The sequence below is a fragment of the Corylus avellana genome, chromosome ca2 (genome assembly GCF_901000735.1).
Source record: "Corylus avellana chromosome ca2, CavTom2PMs-1.0".
NCBI classification, from domain to species: domain Eukaryota; kingdom Viridiplantae; phylum Streptophyta; class Magnoliopsida; order Fagales; family Betulaceae; genus Corylus; species Corylus avellana.
Window position 1 is genome coordinate 4,965,679 of NC_081542.1, and position 19,165 is coordinate 4,984,843.

Consider the following 19,165-nt stretch of genomic DNA (forward strand, 5'->3'; position numbering starts at 1 on the left):
ATTATATCCGAACATTTGGAGGATCAATCGCAACACCAGCCCCTTCTCCCATCCTCCGACGGCTTGGAGGATCAATCGCAACACCAGTCCCTTCTCCCATCTTCCTCCGACTTGGAGGATCAATCGCAACACCAGCCCCTTCTCCCCTCGTCCTCCCAGATAATATCCCAAGATTTGGGGGATTAATCGCAACACTAGCTAGCGCCTCCTCCCCTCTTACACTCCTTTAAGGATAGACATCTAGAACTCGCCATTTCATTTCATTTGTTCCTATACCATGTGTACAGATTGTTAAAAAAAATTTGGCTGCTGAGTAGATTCAATAAAACCCTTTTACTAGAGAAATGTAATACGAAAGAAAGTGTATTTCTCATGTGTAAACAATATGGTACAACAGAGACCCATCTGCCATAAATGTATGATTTCCCCTACTGGGTCAAAGCAAGATATGGAAGTAGGAATAAGGTACCTTAAATGTGGGGTTGCCATTGTAAATGAACCTGACGGACATCAACCCAGCCCCTATTATAATATCTCATCTATATTTTACCAAATACTTAATTATATTTTTAAAAATTATGTTTAAATTAATTGCATTTCAAAACTGTTCTTTTCAAAACCCAACCGCTATACCAAACGGTAAATTCCTTTTATTGATTGAATTAACTGCTTAAACCATCTATGAAAAATGTGAATACCATTTTATCTTGCTTAACCCATCAATCCGATCATCAAGTTAACAGCTGATTATTAATTCACCAGACCCAACCCCATTTTAAACCCTTTATTCTACTTTTTTGTCATAAATATACATTTTTATCCCACAATACTGACATATCAGTCTTAACCAACTTTTAAATTTTATTTTATTTTAATAAAGAACTGATCCAAGTGTTGATTAGAACTCTGTCATATAAGAGTTTTTTTGATAAAAATGTAGTATTATTCTTAAGTTTATGAGTAATGCTAAAAATTACATTTTTATCTTACAACTATTCTATAATGTTGAGACGGTAGTATCAACCTATGACCCGATCACTTTTTGGTTTTGCTAAATGGTTTGGATTTAAAAACTGTTGGGTCTTTCCCAAATTTACTCTAGCTAGCCCAGCCCATTTGAAACCCATCAAAAGTGGGTCTAAATTCTCGACTGTAGAGAGTCCCATTCCAATTATGGCTCAACGACCTACCATTCAACAGTATTTCAACTCTCAAGTCTCAACAAGAAATAGGCAGACAAAACGTACATAGGCGGAGAAATTGCGCAGGAAGAGCAAGAAGGAAAAAGACAGAGAGAAAGAGATGGGTTTCTTCTTCGTTCAAAGATTCATACTTGCACCAGCAATTCTATGCATCATCCTGTTCACTTCACTATCCTTTGCATCACAATCAAACCTAACACCCACCACCAGGCCTTCAGCCTATGAAGTTCTCAAGGAGTACAACTTCCCTGTTGGTCTCCTCCCCAAAGGTGTGACAGACTATTATCTTGACCCATTAACAGGAAATTTCTCTGCCTCCTTTGGCGGTAGCTGTAGCTTCTCCCTTGAAGGGTCGTACCAGCTGAAGTACCAGTCCACCATCAAAGGGTATATATCAAAAGGCAAGCTCGCAACATTGGAGGGAGTTAGTGTGAAGCTCCTCTTCCTGTGGGTTAACATTGTTGAGGTCCAAAGGAACGGTGATAATATCGGATTCTCGGTTGGGATAGCAGGTGCGGATTTTCCTATTGATAACTTTGAGGAGTGTCCTCAGTGTGGCTGTGGATTGAATTGCAGTGATGAGCAGCTAGAGGAGGTTAGAACAAACCCATCTGTTTCTTCTTACTGATGGAATTGAGGAATAGAATGCTGTATTGAGAAATTTGAATTATGGGTATTTGTTTGATTTGAAATAATTGTGGTGGGTTCTGCTTAATTTGGTAAATTCTTGTTGCTTTTCCATTAAATTGTGTGTTTTATTGCTTTTCTTTGATTGTTTTATCAGTTTATCAATTGATTTGCTTTTGCTTGCTACCCGATTGCTGATGGTCATAGAGAGAGGAAAAGAACCGTGACAATAATGGATATGGAAACATTTTAAACTGCAGTTCGATTGAATTTTTTATTCAGTTTCCTATTAAACTTCAAATTGTTGATTCAGTTTTCCTATTAAACTTGATCTGCGATAATTTTGAGTTTGACGTAGAATGGTTAAACGTGATCTTTGTTTGCATATTGTTTATAATAATGCAATCAAAACAAAAGCCTACCTCCGCTCAGTTGTGCCCAATCCAACTATGTAGCTTGTCTAAGGAGGTGAGATTTGAATTGCGATAATGGACAAGTAATGAACTTTAGAGCAAATGCACTTATTTCTTTTAATAGGAAAACTGAATCAAAGAAGTATGTGCTTGAATTTGAATTCTGGGTTCATGTCTGTTTGATGTAGTCAGTGCCTTCTTCTAAATATTATCAGTTTAGTATTCAGATTAATGTTGACGGCCTGTTGGTTGTTTGCAGTAGCTTTTTACTGCATACTATAGCCATTGGAATAATTTTTCAGCTGATCACAAACAGATTACATACACTAAATATAAGTTCCAGTTGCAATTTGTTTAACTTTGCAACTCAACTCTTTTTTCCTGAATATAAATGAAAATGTGGTGGTGATAGTTACAATTGTTCAGTTCGATTATGAGTCCTTTCCAATGAACCTGACATATACTTTGTTTCTATCATCTAGTAGCATTGTTAGGATGTTGGTTAGCTCTAGTATTTAATTTGTAGAAAATAGGTTCACTGGTATGCTACATTTGAGGTACTCAGTTTGGTATGAGAAATGCACAGAAAAGTAGCTTATTTGTTTGGAAGTGGTTTCCAGGTTTAGACAGTGAAACTTCTTATTATTGCTTTTCAGAGTTATAAAATTTAACATCAATTGCTCTTCTGCCTGCATAGTTAGTGGTACTTCCTGTATACATTGTTGTTGGCTGTAAGAATTATGAATGGTTTCATGGCAGTAGTTCGTGTGCATAAGTTAAATGAGAAGGAAAATAGAACATTGAACGATAAACAATGCTTGTTCCTCTAGTTACTTGTAATTGAATTTCTATAGTAAAGAATTTTTGTTGGAGAAATTGAGATGAGAAAAGAAAGGAAAGATTGAAAAAAGAAGAACAGGGGAAATTAACATGGTTTGGCCATATCTGTCTATGTCCACAATGTACAAAGCCAAGGGCTAATCTTTCTTATTCACTTCCACTGAGGATTTCATGTACGATGAGCAAATATGATATGGTACAACTGTAATACGATGGTACATAATAGTACTCTTAACACTTTTTATGGTTTTGATTACTATCACAACTGTAGAGACTTGAACCTCCCATGTTATATACTAAGGCATGGGTTCTCTGCACAAGTATACAATTGTGCTGAAATTTGAGTTGCCAGCCCAAGTTGGTTATCCATTTGGGCTTTTAATTTATGCATCAATATGGAATCATAACCACTTATATGTGCCTGTTTCAACTATTGTATCTTTTTTTTTTTTTTTCCCTTAAAATCAAAGTTGATGTTAGCCCAAGAATTTGTTTAGTTTGACTTCTCTGTCATGTGAACTATATCAACGTCTCTTTTAACCTGAAAATAAAATGAACTAAAACTCAGTAATCAGATTTTCACCTAAATTTTGCTGCTGCACATGAATGTTTGTAGCTGGAGCTGTTAGATATAGCATGTTTCTTTCAGTTTTTTGGAAAGCCTTTTTTTTACACCAAATATTAAATAATGATTAGCTAGAACATCACTGGAAAAGTAAAAAAAAAAATCTGTGGAGCAATCTCTTTGCCAAAAGTTGAATTTGCTTAGAGCTAAATTCTGGAAGCAATGTTTTGGCAGGATGATTTTTTTTTTGGCTTTTTTTTGGCTTTTTTTTGTTCTTTTTTATAGAAGTTACCAGCCTTCCCCACGGGGAGGAATTGCTTACCACCCTTAATGCCCAGGTTTGAACCTAGTCTTGAAAGGCCTCCCTCATTTAAACAAAGGGGGGTGCCAATTGAGCCATAGCTTCACTGGAGGCTAGAATGATGATATGGGGGACGTCTTAGACTGGCTTATCTCCCCATGGAGAAAAAGAAAATCCCAATCCCAGACAATGCCCCTTTCAAATTTTTCTTGGAATTAGTTCAGCAGCATCTTGCGACTACATAAATGGAATTGCTTGAAATTATAAGTTCATAGGCGTAAATTGCATGATCTAACTAGTCATAAAGCATATGTGAGTCATGAGGGTTGGTTTCTGAGTCATTGTTTAGTGTTTAATAAACTATAGCCGGCTGGCATTCCATTGACTTGACTGACAGAATGCTACTTGTGCAGTCAAACTATAATTTCTTTGTACATGAATCGGGGGAATTCCTTTGAACTTGTCTTAATCTAGACTGCTAGGAACTAGATAACGGCCAATACTTGATCTAATTGTGGCTGTTCCTCACTTTCTTAAAGAATTGGAGCTTATGTTACTGAGGAAAGCATCTATGCGCTCTAAGTATGGTTGGTTTCTTGTTTATTTGCCTTTTTTCGCGGCTTTGACTTTTGGGTCATTAGTTAGGTGCCAGATAAACGACTGGTTCTTTCTTGTTTGAGGTAGTGCTTTTGTGTGTGGAATCATCCATGTTTGCAAGTTGTAAAGTCACCTTATTGCTTGAAAATTTTCCTCTTTTAAATCTGTGTGTGTGATACAAACTGCAGCTTGTGTGGTCAAACTATAATTCCTTAGTATGAATCAGGAGAATTGCTTTAGACTTACGTTAATCTAGAGTGAAAGATACAACAGCTCATGCTTAATCTAATCGTGGCTCTTCCTCACTTCTGTAAAAGAATTGGAGCTTATGCTAGGAGAAAAGCTTCTTTATGGTCCAAATACTGTTGGATTCTTGTTTACTTGTTTGAAGTAGTCAACCGTGTTGCAAGTTGTAAAGTCACTTCATTACTAGAAAAATTCCTCTTTTAAATCTGTTTGCATGTGTCTGTGATCATTTCTGCAACCTTTGCTTGACACAAAATTTTATTGCGGTGGAGTCTTCTTGAAGTTAGAATATAGAGAGAATATTCTAGGTATATAGACCATATTTTTATACAAAATTGTGGGCTACCATGGCTTTGTATAATACTATAAGTTACAATGGTTTTGTATATTACGATGCATGTCTCAACATATTCTTATACATCTGTCTCTTGTAATCATAAATTATTCAAGTCAATATAATCAAGATATAGCCTCTCATAGGCTTCTAAGGTCGAACCAACTTAATTTTTGGGGTTTTTTTCTTTTTCTATCTTCATCTTAATTTTTTGCATTGTTTCAAATATCAATAAGTCTTAGGCATCTAACTTTAGATAAGAGCAGTAAGAATCTGCTTTTGGCTTGTATGGGGTGTGTTTAGTCATATGATAGATCATTATTGAATTTTGATCAAATTGTGATTTTAAAAGCCACATCATTTTTTAAGGAACGCTAAAGGGACTTCTAAAATTACTCATGTTTAGTAGCAGATTAAGCTCGCTGGTGATTGGAATAAAGCTTACTCATAGATCTGACCAATTTTTGTGGAGCATGGGCATGAATGGACATATTAATGCACCATTCACTGCACTACAAACAAGTATCATTAGGCTTCCACCTTAGTTTTATAATGATGGTGATGTTGATTTGTTTATAGATATGAGCTGAACACTTTATCTTCCACTCAAGCAAGCTTTTTTGGATTGAAGATGTGAATTAGGTTGTAGAAAGAGAGAGGAGGGTCCAAATGTTTGAGCCTATGGCTTTGTCACAGTTCCAGTCGTTCAAACATTCTGCACCAACAACCAAGTTGACTAGAATGAACTGGAACTTTGACTGCTACTGTTGTTTTTCTGTATAATTGAATTTTGAGCTTTCTTTTCAGGGAAACGTTGAAAAGAAAATTATGCTGACTTTTTTTTTTTTTTAAAGCTGACTATATTGAAACTCGAACAACTTTCTCAACAGGGGTTTCAATACTTGAATATGAAGGCATCCACTCTTTTTGAATATGTTTCAAATTTTCAAACTGGAGAGAAATAAACGTGAGGATTGTACATCGCATAATTGCATGTGTGGAAAATTGATAGACTTTGAACTTCCGGTAAATTCATAATACTACCCTTATCTCAAATTCGATTGATCGAATTATCGATTGAGTTTCTTAAAAAATTTTACTGGGCGAACCTTATCACTTCGATTGACGCAACATCAATTGACTATCAATCGAACTTCTTAAAACAATTTTTTGTATTTTTATTCACAACTTGTTCTAACTTAGTAAATATTAGAATGGAAAAATTTTCGTGAAATATAAATTCGTAACCCTCTGAATAAGCTTTCCAATACCACTGAACTTGTCTCACCAAATTCTTACCTTTATTTCTTTTTTTGCTAGAAAAAAAAATTATAATTTTTCATTGGTCATGTTTGTTTGTCTTTTTTTTCTTTCTTTTATTTTCTAATCTCAAGAAAAAATATATTAACAAAAAAACTCAAAATACAAAACTGTTTCAACTTTTATTTCACCTCATAACATATTTTCAAAAAAAAAAAAAAAAAAGTAAAGAAAGAATATAATAATGCAACTCTGTTTTGTATTGGAAGTGGATGAACTATAATGATGAAGAAATTGACTCAAGAAATTTCTCACGCGATGCCTTCACCACAAAAAATGTAAAATAAAAATAAAAACTAATTTAATGTTATTTTAACCCCCACCCCCACTATAAACCATTGGGCAGGCAGGATATTTCTAAACTTTGCGATTTTTGACCTAGCAAGAATGACGCGGCCATCTATGATTGGCCAGCTGCAAGATAAAATACTATACAACATTACGTGCTACCTAAGCGTCGTTTTCGTTGTCGTTGGTGGAGACATGTACCCTAATTGAAAATTACACGTGTGAAAATGAACCCTTCAAAATACGCGGTTTTCCCAAAGTTGGGAAACTTTTGGGTCTATTTGGAAAAGCCCTCCTCCTGCCTTTTTTTTTTTTTTTTTTTTTTTAATAATAATAAAAGCTAATAATGAGAGTGTTAAGCTAACAAACAAATTTTATAGAAAAATTTTTACAAGCTGATTAACTTTTTCAAAATTTGAAGTTATCTGATATTTAATTATGTTGTGTTACATCAGTTATAAAAGTTTTTCTGTAAAATTTATTTATAAACTTACCATTTCTTAAAAGTGTTGATTAATGTAATATAAAGATGGAAGAAGTTTTAATTTTTTTTTTTTTTTTTGAGGAAGTAAATAAATGAGTTTGACTTTTTTTAAGAAATTAAAAAGGAGAGAGGAGAAACTTTTATAAGCTCTTTGTCCCAAGAGCATTCACATCACAATTCAAATTAACTTTTGATTCCTCTCAACTAAAGTAGACTTTTAATGTAAAGAAAGAAAGAAAAAAAAAATTACTGCACCTTAGCCAAATCCCTTTGAATTGGTAAAAAAAATAGGAAACTAAGGAAATTTCAACTGGACGCGGTTTGTCTTCTGTTGATTGATCATCATTCCTCGTACCAAAAAAAAATTCAATCAGAGAGAGAGAGCGCACAACTCCAGAATCCTCCACGTGACAATTTTTGCTAACATGCGCGGGACACTGTTCCTCCGCCTTTGAAGGTTTCAACCGTAATGAATTATCTCGGTAGTTGACGTAAGCTTGAGGAGAGGAGAGAGAGAGAGAGAGAGGAAAATGACAACCCATGTCCATCATAATTGGCTTTCCTCCTCATATTTAACTATCTAGTATATAATCTTCATTTTGATCCCTCAAACCCAGACGTCTTTCTCTCTCTCTCTCTCTTTCTTTCCTTCTAGGAGGTGCCTGGTTTTTCTTCTTGGGTTTTTTTTTTTGGTTGGGGTAAACTAGCCTAAAAACTCTTGGAGTTTCCTTTGTTGACCCACTTTCTCTTTCTTCTTCCTCTCCTTAAGATTTAAGCCTTTTTTTCTTTAATTTCTGTAAAAATTTGAGCTTTTGATTCTTTTCTGTTCTTGTTTTTTTAGATCTAACACATACCCATCTCCTTTCTAACCTCTATTTTTCTTTAGATTTGGCAAAGTTTGTCATTTGATTACTTCATCTCAATTCAGCTCAGGAATTTTTTGGGTTCTTGTGCAGAGCCTCTCTCTCTCTCTCTCTCTCTCTCTCTCTCTTTTCCCTCCCTGTAAAAAGTTGTTCTTTCTTCTACCTTTCTCCAAAAAACGCCAGCTTTTTGATCCATTTTTCCTCAATTTGATAGCGACCCTTTTCCTTCTAGCCTCTTTTGGGTGTGATTTGGTGAAGAAGATGATGATGATGACAATGGAGGGGATGATGGATAAGGGGGTATTGGATGATATAATAAGGAGGCTATTGGAAGGCAAAGGTGGGAAGCAGGTGCAGCTCTCTGAGGGGGAGATCCGTCAACTCTGCGTCAACGCCAGGCAAATTTTCCTTTCTCAGCCCAATCTCCTTGAGATTCATGCCCCCGTTCGCATATGTGGTCAGCTCTCTCATCCTCTCTCTTGTTTTATCTGATGATGACATTGAATTATGCAATTACAGGAAGTTTTTTCTATACTGTTCTTGTCGTGGATGCTTACATATTGTCTTGGATGTACTATGAGGGAGATGAAATTATGGATGATTGGTTGAAAATCTTGGTTTCATATAGTTTGGTTTATATAAATTTTTAGATGAATCTTATATGGGTTTGGATAATTTAAAGATTATTCGTTTAATTTGTTAATGTCATGGTGTGGCAATTTTGTACCCTTCGGTTGAACTAAGGTCGTGTAGCTATTTAAATTCTAAGTGGGAAGGCATTTTGGATTGATTGGCGGCTTGAAAGGGTTGTTAAAATGAATGTTAAGCTTTCTGAGGGCAGGGACATTGCATTGTGTTTATTTCTGTTATGAGGATTAACTAATTATGCCATTCAAATTGTACATACCAATTGCCACTTGCTGTGGATTATCACCTTACAGCTTGTTTTTACAAATCAGAGGGCAGAACTCATACATGAAATGCAACAAAATGGCGTGCAGTTTGTATTAATTATGGTTTGTCTGTCTTGCTCTCCCTGATCCTAATATTGCAGGCCTCTTACAGGTGACATACACGGACAATACCAAGATCTACTGAGGCTTTTTGAATACGGTGGCTACCCGCCTTCCACAAACTACCTCTTTCTTGGGGATTATGTAGATCGAGGCAAGCAAAGTTTGGAGACAATATGTTTGCTACTGGCCTACAAAATTAAATATCCTGAAAAAGTCTTCCTGTTGAGAGGAAACCATGAAGATGCAAAGATCAACCGGATTTATGGGTTTTATGATGAATGTAAAAGGAGGTTTAATGTTAGGTTATGGAAAATATTTACCGACTGCTTTAATTGTTTGCCTGTGGCTGCAATCATTGATGACAAGATACTCTGTATGCACGGGGGACTCTCCCCGGAGTTGCAAAATTTGGGTCAAATAAAGGAACTTCCAAGGCCTACCGACATCCCAGATAGCGGTCTTCTCTGTGATCTGCTTTGGTCTGATCCTGATCCTAATATTGAGGGCTGGCAAGATAGTGATCGAGGTGTCTCATGTACTTTTGGACCTGATAGGGTTGCCGATTTTTTGGATAAGAATGAACTCGACCTCATTTGCCGAGGTCATCAGGTAAGGCAATAAAAGCCTCTTTTTCATGCTTATTCTGTATAGCAGGCCCTATGTTTGGCAGTACGATCCAACCCTCTGGGATGAAGCCATGTACCTTTTAAATAGAATATGAAAATTATGGTTTTGAAACAGCCATCCTACAGAAATCTTTAGGGCATTTGTATCCTGGAAAATTATCAATTTTATTTAATACCTAGTGATTTGATTATCTTTCTACCGTTGAAGCTTATTATTTCAGTAATTTTTATTTCTTTCTATCAAATATGAGATTAATTTGTATTAAGGATTTTGTGAAAAGTACAAATTTAGTAAGCACTCAAATGCTCGTAGGTTTTCAAGCAAATGCGAATGAACACATTGCATTTTATGGTTCTAAGCATCCTTCTGCAAATGCATACTGCCATCTTCAGTGAAATTGCTGCTAGCCTGATCTTGATTCAACTGGTCCAATTGAAAACGTTTTTAAACTTATTGCAGGTGGTGGAGGATGGATATGAGTTTTTTGCTAAACGAAGACTAGTCACAATATTTTCAGCTCCTAATTATGGGGGAGAATTTGACAATGCAGGTGCTCTATTGAGTGTTGATGAATCTTTAGTGTGTTCGTTCGAAATAGTGAAACCACTTGATAGTAAAGCATCAACAAGCGGGTCTAAGATGAAACTTAAAAAGGTATATCTTCATTTATTTACATTTCTTACTTTTTGTCTCCTTTGTCGAAGTATTGAAACATATGGTTCTTAACATGTGATATAGTCTCACTACTGAACATAGATACTTACCTGAAGTTTCTGCTGTCTTTTTCTCGTCTTTGTTTGGATAGCCCCCTAAAGCTGGAAGCATGTGATTATTTGGAAGATTCCTTCTGTTCAGATAGGAGATACAAGTGATACAGCAAGCTCATTCATGTTAGGGTTTGAAATATCTATTAGCTGACAGGCTTGGTGAACAAGAAGCATGACCTTCATCATATTGGAGCTTGCACTGGAAATTGTTGTAAGAAACTGTAAATTGACGACGCATGCTATCTTCTGTGCAGAAGCAGAGATTTTCGCTTTGAACACCTTTTGGCCACTTACTGTATTTGCATATTAGTGTGCAGTTTGTGAGTGTACTGATTTGAGAATAGCCTGCTTGATTTTTGCGCATATTTGTATATTTGGTCCCATATGTGGTATGTTCAAGAGGCAACTTATTGGTCAAACACTTGTTCAAATAGTGGATTACATGAATGACTTCTAATTGAACTTTTATTTTGGATTTTGCCATTGGACATTATGCTCCTTTTGCTTACTGAAATCAATTAGATGAATGATTCAGACTTCAGAGGATAACAAACAGGAAATATAACAACATACTGGGAATTGCCTCAATAAGTAAATCCTCTAATCCTAAGTCTTATGAAGAAGTCGTGGAGACAAGGATACATTACTTGCACTGTTGCACAAGCACAAGAGTAAAAGGTTCATCATGTTGGAAGTGAAAGGCAGAAGAGGATCCTTAAGCCATGGATGAGTTTAATAGGTGGCAGAAGTATACTGCTCAAGCAACTTTAGGAAGATTGTTATATACTATATTTTTATTTATAATTATCTAATAATGTTAACGTGACACTCTAAATCAATCATTAAGTTTTTTTTTTATTTTATGAAAAATTAATTCAAAAGTTAATTAGAACATCAGCGTTGCTAGATGAATATTTAAATCTTCTTTCAAAGACTTCTGGCATAGCCCAACGGAATTTACTCTACTGGAGGCTTCTGCACCTGCTGACACTAAAAGGATTTTCAACAATCTTAATAGAACGCAGACACCCAAAAAAAAAAACTCATTTTCAAGACATGAGCTCAGAATGTTTAACATCTAGATTAAACAACCTTCAAAAATCGAAACTTTTTTTTTTTTTTTTTCTGAATAACGAAATAAAAACAGCCAAAAACATTCATCTGTAATATTATAACAATAAGTTCAGGATTCGCATGTAATTGACAAACGACTATTTACGTTCACAAAGGACAGTCATCTTCTACTTCCTTTCCTATTTCCTTGATTAGTAGCAAACTTCTTGTCATTCATCTGGGCTTCCAGCTTCCTTGCAGTGCGCTGAATAGCTGCAAGCTTCTGGCGATGGCTATGACTCTTTCTTTTGCTGCATGATAAATAACAATTATAAGCAGAAGATCAATGCTCCCCTAACAACAGAGAATTACTAATGATAAGCCCTTATCAGAATTTCTTACTGAAAGGATCACATCAACAAATTACATATGGAGATTTACTTCCAAGACAAAAATAATAATTTTAGATGCTACACATATTTGAAGAAAAAGAACCAACTGTTAATCTCATCTCATCTTCTCTGCAACTTTATAATCAAGGAGGGCATAGATAAGAGAATAAGAAATGGGACATGAACAGGACTTAATATGATGAATAAAAGGCGAAGAAAAATAAGCTAGGGGAAGAAACCAGCAAGCTCATAAACTTCAGCAAGTTTCAAAGAATATTACAATGAAAATTTGATCTCAGATGGATGGATTGGTCTGACCTTATAAATAATAAACCTGCTGTAAGAACCATCCCTCCCACTGCCCAAGAAACTCTTTCGCTAAATGGCATCACTCTCGCCCATCGCTGGAAATCTTCAAACAACCCCAAAATTTCCGCTCTCTGGGGCACCTCAGAATGTGAAGGCCTCCATGAATCAGCAATGGAATCTAGACTGGCTTTACCACCATAGCAAGATGTGTCTTCCGTGCTAATGTACATTTCATCAGATGGGTTAACAGCAAAACCAGCAGCACGGCAGAGCTCTGTGCCATTGGATACCCATTCAGAAGCCCTACCACAGACAAAGTCCTTTACTCCACATGGTGCTAGAACCTAGCAGGTAAATTCTAATCAGAACATGTTTTTTCTTCTTCTAGCATTCACAAGGAGAAAAGTTCAATGCAAATTTTTATGTTACAAATTTCCACTAAAAGATTACCCATATCCCTGGAAAACACTAAAAGGGGATGGCAAAGCACAATAAATCATATATCCAACCCAAAAGCTCTCAACTCCCACTGGATATAGGTAACAAAATCACAGGAAGCATTCTTGGCACCGTCAACAAGGCTCATTTCAAAAAGATGTCAAAAAAAATGTGGACCACATGTTTATTAGATCACTGTATAGAGGATATCCTAGTTCTAGATGGACTAAATCAAGTGAAATTCCATACCCCCCAGAAACCCTTTTCTGCATGCATATACGCCAATTACCTATCATTCTGATCTTTAGATAAATTTTTCAGGGTAGAAGTGAAAAAGTTATCCACATACCTGGGTCTTTGCATCCATAGAGAAATAAGCATTAGCGCAAGTCTCATAGACTCTGTGACAAAAGGAGCTGCATATCAGTGGAGGTCCAGGCTGAACACCTACACGTGGATCACAGATTGAACATTCCAATAGTTCCCATAAGTGCAAGCATTCTTGGCTGGCTTCTCCTGTTGAAGCCAGACGTCTAACAGATAGCAATGCAGGATGTGTCTGGGCTACATCGCAGCAAGTCTTTCTGCGGAACACCCTACAGAGGGTCAAATCTTTGGTTCCTTTGCTTACCTTTTTTGGAGGTTTTCCTTCAGATGAGAAAGGTGGAAAGCGACCACCTTGGGAGACACACACTCCATCAGGTTTACCTACATTAAAACAGATTTAATGAAATTTCAACACTTTAATTACATGTAGGAACTTTCAGTATCAAAAGCCTCAATTTCTTCTTCTTCCTTTTTTTCTTGTACAAAAACTATGAGAAAACTTCAACTTGAGAATGACAAAAGCTAGTATGTCTTACAGAAGCTGACTCAAAATCATTTAAGATGCATTCACCAAAAGTATTAGGTCAGGACCTCATTTCACTAGGGTGATTAGTTCAAGACTTCAGGGGAATGAAAATTTTTAACTCATAAAGACGACTTCCATTGAGCAATAACAAATAAAATTAAGGGAGATTAGTTCAGGGCCCCCTTGTGTTTTTTACAATTTTGAATTTAAGGCTTCAGTTTTTAATTTGATAGATTCAAGACCTGACTTTGGCCTATTCTAAATTTGAGATCTCCACCAACCTTTTCCGTCAAATAGATAACAAAAATGACTGAAAATAAAATTATATCCTCAAATAAATTTTTTTTTCTTGACCAAAAAAGAAAAGAAAATATAAGTAGGATTGCAGCCTTCTGAGGTGGTGGCTCACGACCACTACCACCCCTCCGAGGTGGTAGCTCATGACCACTACAACCCCCCCAAGGTGGTGCCTGGTTGCCACACCGTGTTCTCTTTTTCTTTTCTTTTCTTTTTTCTCTTTTTATCTGAGGACATAATGTATTTTCAGTCATTTCTATTATATATTTGACAGAAAGGCTGACAAAAGTCTCGAATTTAGAAGGGGTCCAAACTCAAATTTTGAATCTATCAATTTTTTTCTATTATGAATAGTAATTTTGTTGCAAAAAAAGAAAATAGCTCTCGTACACGAAAAGTATACAAAAGAGCCGAACACCCTATGGGCTTCTAATCTATCAAATTGAAAATTGGGATCTTAAATCAAAATGACCAAAAACACAGGAAGGTCCTGACCTGATTTCTCTAAAATTAAATCCAAAGTTTTGTCCCAGCGGCACTCAGATCCCATGCTTATTTAAAAATACAAAATAATAAAATTACACCCCCACCTACAGAATACAACATACATTAGAGCATCTACAGAGACGAAAGGTCAAGGCCACTTTAATTGCTGCTCATTTAGGAGATAGCTATAATTTATCAAACTAAAAGGGCAGCCCAACAAACATTTGTACAGCATAAACGAAAGAAGATTGAAGTTTCATAAAGCAAGATATGGCAAATCCACAAAGAAAAACTGTACATCAGTACATGAACAGTAACAAACACACTTTTTTTTAGCAGTCACTACAGAAAACAAGTTTACGGTAGCTAAACCTGTCTAAATTTCTATACCTAATCACTGCATGGATATATTTCCTAAACTTGTCTAAAGTTTGTGGCAGCTTAATAAAATAAATCCAGAAAAAAAAAATGCAACCTTACAACATTAACCGCAGTACTGCAACCAACATTAAAGCATCATTTTTTGCAACATGCATCCAGAACTTTAAAAAAAAAACACACACACACCAGCAAACTTCATAGGGACTGCAGAAAACAATTTAAACATGCAAATAACTTTATGATTTTAGAAAATTGCTTGTTTTCAGGTTCAAAGGAAGTAATAAGATCTCCTATGATGGATTTTCTACAGGCTTTTCTCCCAACTAAAGAGCAATGTCTGCAGGATTGTCATCTAATATATGAGCAACGATGTTTACTATGAAAATCCAATGCATAAAAAGATTTTCCATCGCATTTCTGTTGTTTATTTCCCAACCAACAGTTTTTGTGCGCCACAACTATGACTCTTAAGTTCTTGATAAATTAGTACCCAATAGAAACAAACCTCACCTAAAGTGATCCCAATAACACAATTACTGACCTCAGCCGAGGTAAGGTTTTCATTGGTCACAGACCAATACAACATAAAGCATAGTGCATCAGCAAATTCTTTTCTTCTCTTCCTCCTAAGTTCTCTAAGAGCAATATGTGAACAAATTCCAAACTATGCACTACAATTCTAAAGTAAACATACTTGATTTTCAACACCTATTAAAGAGTTAACCGAATGCTTTAACCCATAAAATAAATAAAATAAAAACCTTAGTCAAATAAAAAAACACATATTTGTTGCCAATGAGATTGGTACACCTATAACAGCAAATTTTGATACCCAAATGGTTATAAGAGAAAAACGTCTCATTGGGAGGCACTAAATCGCAAATCTGGAAAAAGATAAAACCTTGACAGAGAAATAGGAGCTTACCAAAGGAAAAGACGAGGAGAAGATTGAAAAAGATCAGAGAAATCAGAAACCCACAATCCATTTTCTTCGTTCTGTCCCTCTCGGACTGAGTTGAGGGACTTTGTTATTCCAGGGCAGTGGTTGACAAACCTGGCTGACTATGGCGCAAAAGGAATTCCCAAACACACAGTTAGGTTCCTGTTTTGATGGCCCGATTACCCAGAATATCCATAAACCCGATATAGGCCCGCCTGTGAGTTGCGTTGGATGGGCCAATTGGCCCATGAGCTTCTCTCAAATTTTAATAGTTTTCTTTTTCAATAAAAACAAGAGGCTATGTTATGAAATATGAATCAATTTTTTTGGAATGAAGATTATTTTTTTTATATCTATGCGATAATTAAATTTAAAATAATTTTAATTATAATTAATTTATGTAAAAAGTAAAAAATGAAAATATATCGTACCTTTTGCTATATGGATTTTATATTCTAGTTGGCTAAAATGCGACCATATCCTCTTCCCATATCACGGGAAATGCTAGGTGTTTTTCTAATATTTTTTTAGTGTTCTCTTAATTGTGACGTGGCTTTTAAAATTACCAATAGATTAAAAGTCAATAATGATAATCTCAAATTCAACGATAATTTTAAAAGTCACATCACAATTAGAAGGACACCAGAAGAACATTAGAAGAACACCTAGCATTTCCCCCCATATCACATACATACAAAAAAATCTTTTACCTCAACCCCATAAAATGAAAAAAAAAAAAAAAAGGTTGACAAAGTCACTTGCAAAGTAATGACCGCCTAATTTTGTAAGAAAAATGTTAAATTTACGACTCTTTTACAATGTTCTAATACGTGTAAAATGTTAAATGTTTTTTAGTGGCTGTCGGGACTCCACTAAATCAAGAAAGTGTCACAAGAGGGACTAATAGATTTATATTGGTGGAGTTGGGCATTAATGATGGCTCCAATTGGTGGCACTTTACAAACAATTTGTGTGGTTGAAATCCAACCAATAATACTCCAAAGATGGGAAGGTTTCCTTTTTTTCATGATGTGATTATTTATTGGTCAGAAATATTATATAAGACATTTATGGCCCAACAATTCTTAGTGGTTGCATTTTGCAAATTTAATGCCATTGGCCATTGCATAGCTCCAAGGGTGCCATTCAAGTATAGTGACTACTGATTGAATGTGTGTTCTTATGAGGATCCCACTAAATCAATTGAGCACATGGTAATGGGAGATGGGATCCATGTGTGTAGGTGTACTACTGCCTTCCAATTAAGATGATTAAAGCAAGTTGGCCCATTTATATTTAATAAATGTTAGATATTATAATTTTATTTAACATTTTATGTAATAAGCTTAACATGGTACTCTCAGTTAATCATTATTAAATTTTTAAAAAAAATCATTATTTGATTTCAATATTATTAGACAATTATAAGATAATAATATAATATCGAGCATTACTCTTTCTTTAAATTGCTTTTTTCGATTTAGCTTATTAAATTAATATTTGTCTTTAGAATGTGATAGACATATGTTCTTAGACCATATAATTTTTTGTTTTCTTATACATTAATCTTCATCCATGTGAGGAAATTCCATAATTTCTTCATTTTCAATCTCTCTTTTTTTTCTTTTTCCATTTTTTTTTTCTTTCTTTCTTTCTTTCTTTCTTATTGAAAGAGGGAAAAGGGTTACGAGGGAGGATCATTTCCATTTCTGATCCGAATGAAAAAGAGAATAAGGGACCTCGTGGGAATGCTTCCAAAAACATAATTTCTTCATTTTCAATGTCAATGGTGGTATAATTAGGTTGGTGGCCCAAACACACCTTCTTCTTTTTTTTTTTTCCTTTTTGGAGAGAAAAAAGAGAACAACCAATGATAACCGATGAGAAGGGTTACCATGAGGTGATAATCAAGGGGACGAAAACTCAACAAAAATTTATATAATATCTGTGGGATAAAGTTTTTCTTTAAACTAGGTTGGAAGAATTTCCTTCAATCTAGTCTATAAAAGTTACATGTATTTCTTGAACATGTGAGATGCACATTTTTTTTAATAGTAAGGACAAAGTTGGAATACATTTTATTAAAAACTCATGCGCATTTCACATATTATTAAAAAAATGGACACATATCACTTTTATGGACTAGGTTGAAGGAAATTCCTCCAACCCAGTTTGGAGAAAAACTTTATCTATATTTGCGCACCATAATTTATATTTCGATCTTTTTAACCAGTATTTATATTTGTTAAGTTATTTCCCTTTCTTTTCTTTTTTTTTTTAATTTTTAAAATTAGTTTCATCAAAATAGGACTTCAACAATTTGTTTTATGATTAGAAATTAATTGATGAAAAGAAGACACAAGCGATGACGTGGGCCCGTTACATGATTATCATAAAACTAGATCAATCAATTTAAATGTACTGATTTGTATATAAAATACAAATATATTATACAAAAGTACTCCATAATGTTTCAGTATCCATATTTATCATAAACTATTCATAAACTCCTAGTAACCCCAGCTTAAAACATTGACAACTCTAATTGATTGCAAGATTAGACAGATCCACAATTAAATTATATGGCCAACATGCACCATGTCAAGTCCATCACACGATTAAGACACCATATTAAATTTTTTTTTTTTTTGTGACACGATATTTAATTGAAGCGGCATGCTATGCCCCCTAAAAAAAAAAATGGAAAAGGGATATAAGCATTAAAAAATAAAAAATGGGAAGGATTTTCCAATAACATACCCAAATTAAAAATACAATATAAAATTCCAACTAAATAACAAGAAATGAGCCAAAAAAAATGGCCCGAACGTTTGTATCTTGAACAAAAGCCAATAAATGAGCCATTAAAAGCGATGACCAAAACAAAAAGGACATCGAAAGAGATACAAACCTCAAAAAATTCTTCAATTCTTTTGAAAAATAATACGAAATACTTACTTTTAAATATTTCTCAACCACAATTAAGGATGGTAGTTCAATGGTCTCAAGGGAATCCCCATGAGATTGAACATGCATTAGGGCCTGGGTTCGACTTCCACAATAGAAATCCCTTAGACTATTAGTGTTAGCCACTTTGAGTCCTATTAATGCCCTGATGGGCAGGTGTTAAGCTATGACTCAGTCGGTTTTGAGGGAGCGCCTGCTGTTCTCACCGTCTAGGACCCTTCTGAGTGGTGTCCCGTGGGTTGATGCTACTATAGTCACGCTCAAGTAGAATAGCTACAATTAGCCTCCCCCTTCAACCTTTTTATTTAATAAAATAAAAAATAAAAAAATAAAAATCTCTAAACCCTTATGAAACCCTGGCCTCCTTGAACAACAAGCTCGAGTAATTGCTATGCCCTAGTTGCTGTCCCGAGCAATCAGATTCTGGTGCCTTAATGGGCCCAACAATTACCCATTACAGAATAAATGGGCCTACCAATTATGTAATGATTGATCGGTCTTGATTAACAATTGTATTTACCTTAAGATGAGAATAAGCTTTTTGTCCCACAGGGTTGGT

At 35.1% G+C, this 19,165-nt stretch overlaps 3 protein-coding genes across 3 annotated transcripts; 2 read left to right on the top strand and 1 right to left on the bottom strand.

Moving 5' to 3' along the window:
- The first annotated feature begins 1,195 nt into the window (after positions 1-1,195).
- On the top strand, positions 1,196-2,011 carry LOC132171859 (uncharacterized protein At5g01610-like). Its single transcript, XM_059583271.1, has one exon. The coding sequence runs from the start codon at positions 1,303-1,305 to the stop codon at positions 1,828-1,830; it is 528 nt and encodes a 175-aa protein (XP_059439254.1). The 5' UTR covers positions 1,196-1,302; the 3' UTR covers positions 1,831-2,011.
- Positions 2,012-7,746: 5,735 nt separating this feature from the next.
- LOC132170534 (serine/threonine-protein phosphatase PP1) lies at positions 7,747-10,983 on the top strand. Its single transcript, XM_059581544.1, has 4 exons — positions 7,747-8,537; positions 9,146-9,705; positions 10,183-10,377; positions 10,529-10,983. Exons 1-4 carry the CDS (start codon positions 8,342-8,344, stop codon positions 10,550-10,552), a joined length of 975 nt encoding a protein of 324 aa, XP_059437527.1. The 5' UTR covers positions 7,747-8,341; the 3' UTR covers positions 10,553-10,983.
- Positions 10,984-11,628: 645 nt separating this feature from the next.
- LOC132170866 (folate-binding protein 1) lies at positions 11,629-15,796 on the bottom strand. Its single transcript, XM_059582001.1, has 4 exons — positions 15,625-15,796; positions 13,032-13,390; positions 12,254-12,588; positions 11,629-11,854 (listed from the first exon to the last, which is right to left on the bottom strand). The coding sequence occupies exons 1-4, from the start codon at positions 15,683-15,685 to the stop codon at positions 11,725-11,727; spliced, it is 885 nt and encodes a 294-aa protein (XP_059437984.1). The 5' UTR covers positions 15,686-15,796; the 3' UTR covers positions 11,629-11,724.
- Positions 15,797-19,165: the final 3,369 nt, after the last annotated feature.

Coding starts and splice junctions, on each gene's coding strand:
- LOC132171859 (XM_059583271.1), top strand. CDS start 1,303: ATGGGTTTCTTCTTCGTTCAAAGATTCATACTTGCACCAGCAATTCTA.
- LOC132170866 (XM_059582001.1), bottom strand. CDS start 15,685: ATGGATTGTGGGTTTCTGATTTCTCTGATCTTTTTCAATCTTCTCCTC. Junction 13,391..15,624: donor TCTCCTCGTCTTTTCCTTTG/GTAAGCTCCTAT, acceptor GTTTTAATGTAG/GTAAACCTGATGGAGTGTGT. Junction 11,855..12,253: donor GCAGGTTTATTATTTATAAG/GTCAGACCAATC, acceptor TTTATCATGCAG/CAAAAGAAAGAGTCATAGCC.
- LOC132170534 (XM_059581544.1), top strand. CDS start 8,342: ATGATGATGATGACAATGGAGGGGATGATGGATAAGGGGGTATTGGAT. Junction 9,706..10,182: donor TCATTTGCCGAGGTCATCAG/GTAAGGCAATAA, acceptor AACTTATTGCAG/GTGGTGGAGGATGGATATGA. Junction 10,378..10,528: donor CTAAGATGAAACTTAAAAAG/GTATATCTTCAT, acceptor TTGTTTGGATAG/CCCCCTAAAGCTGGAAGCAT.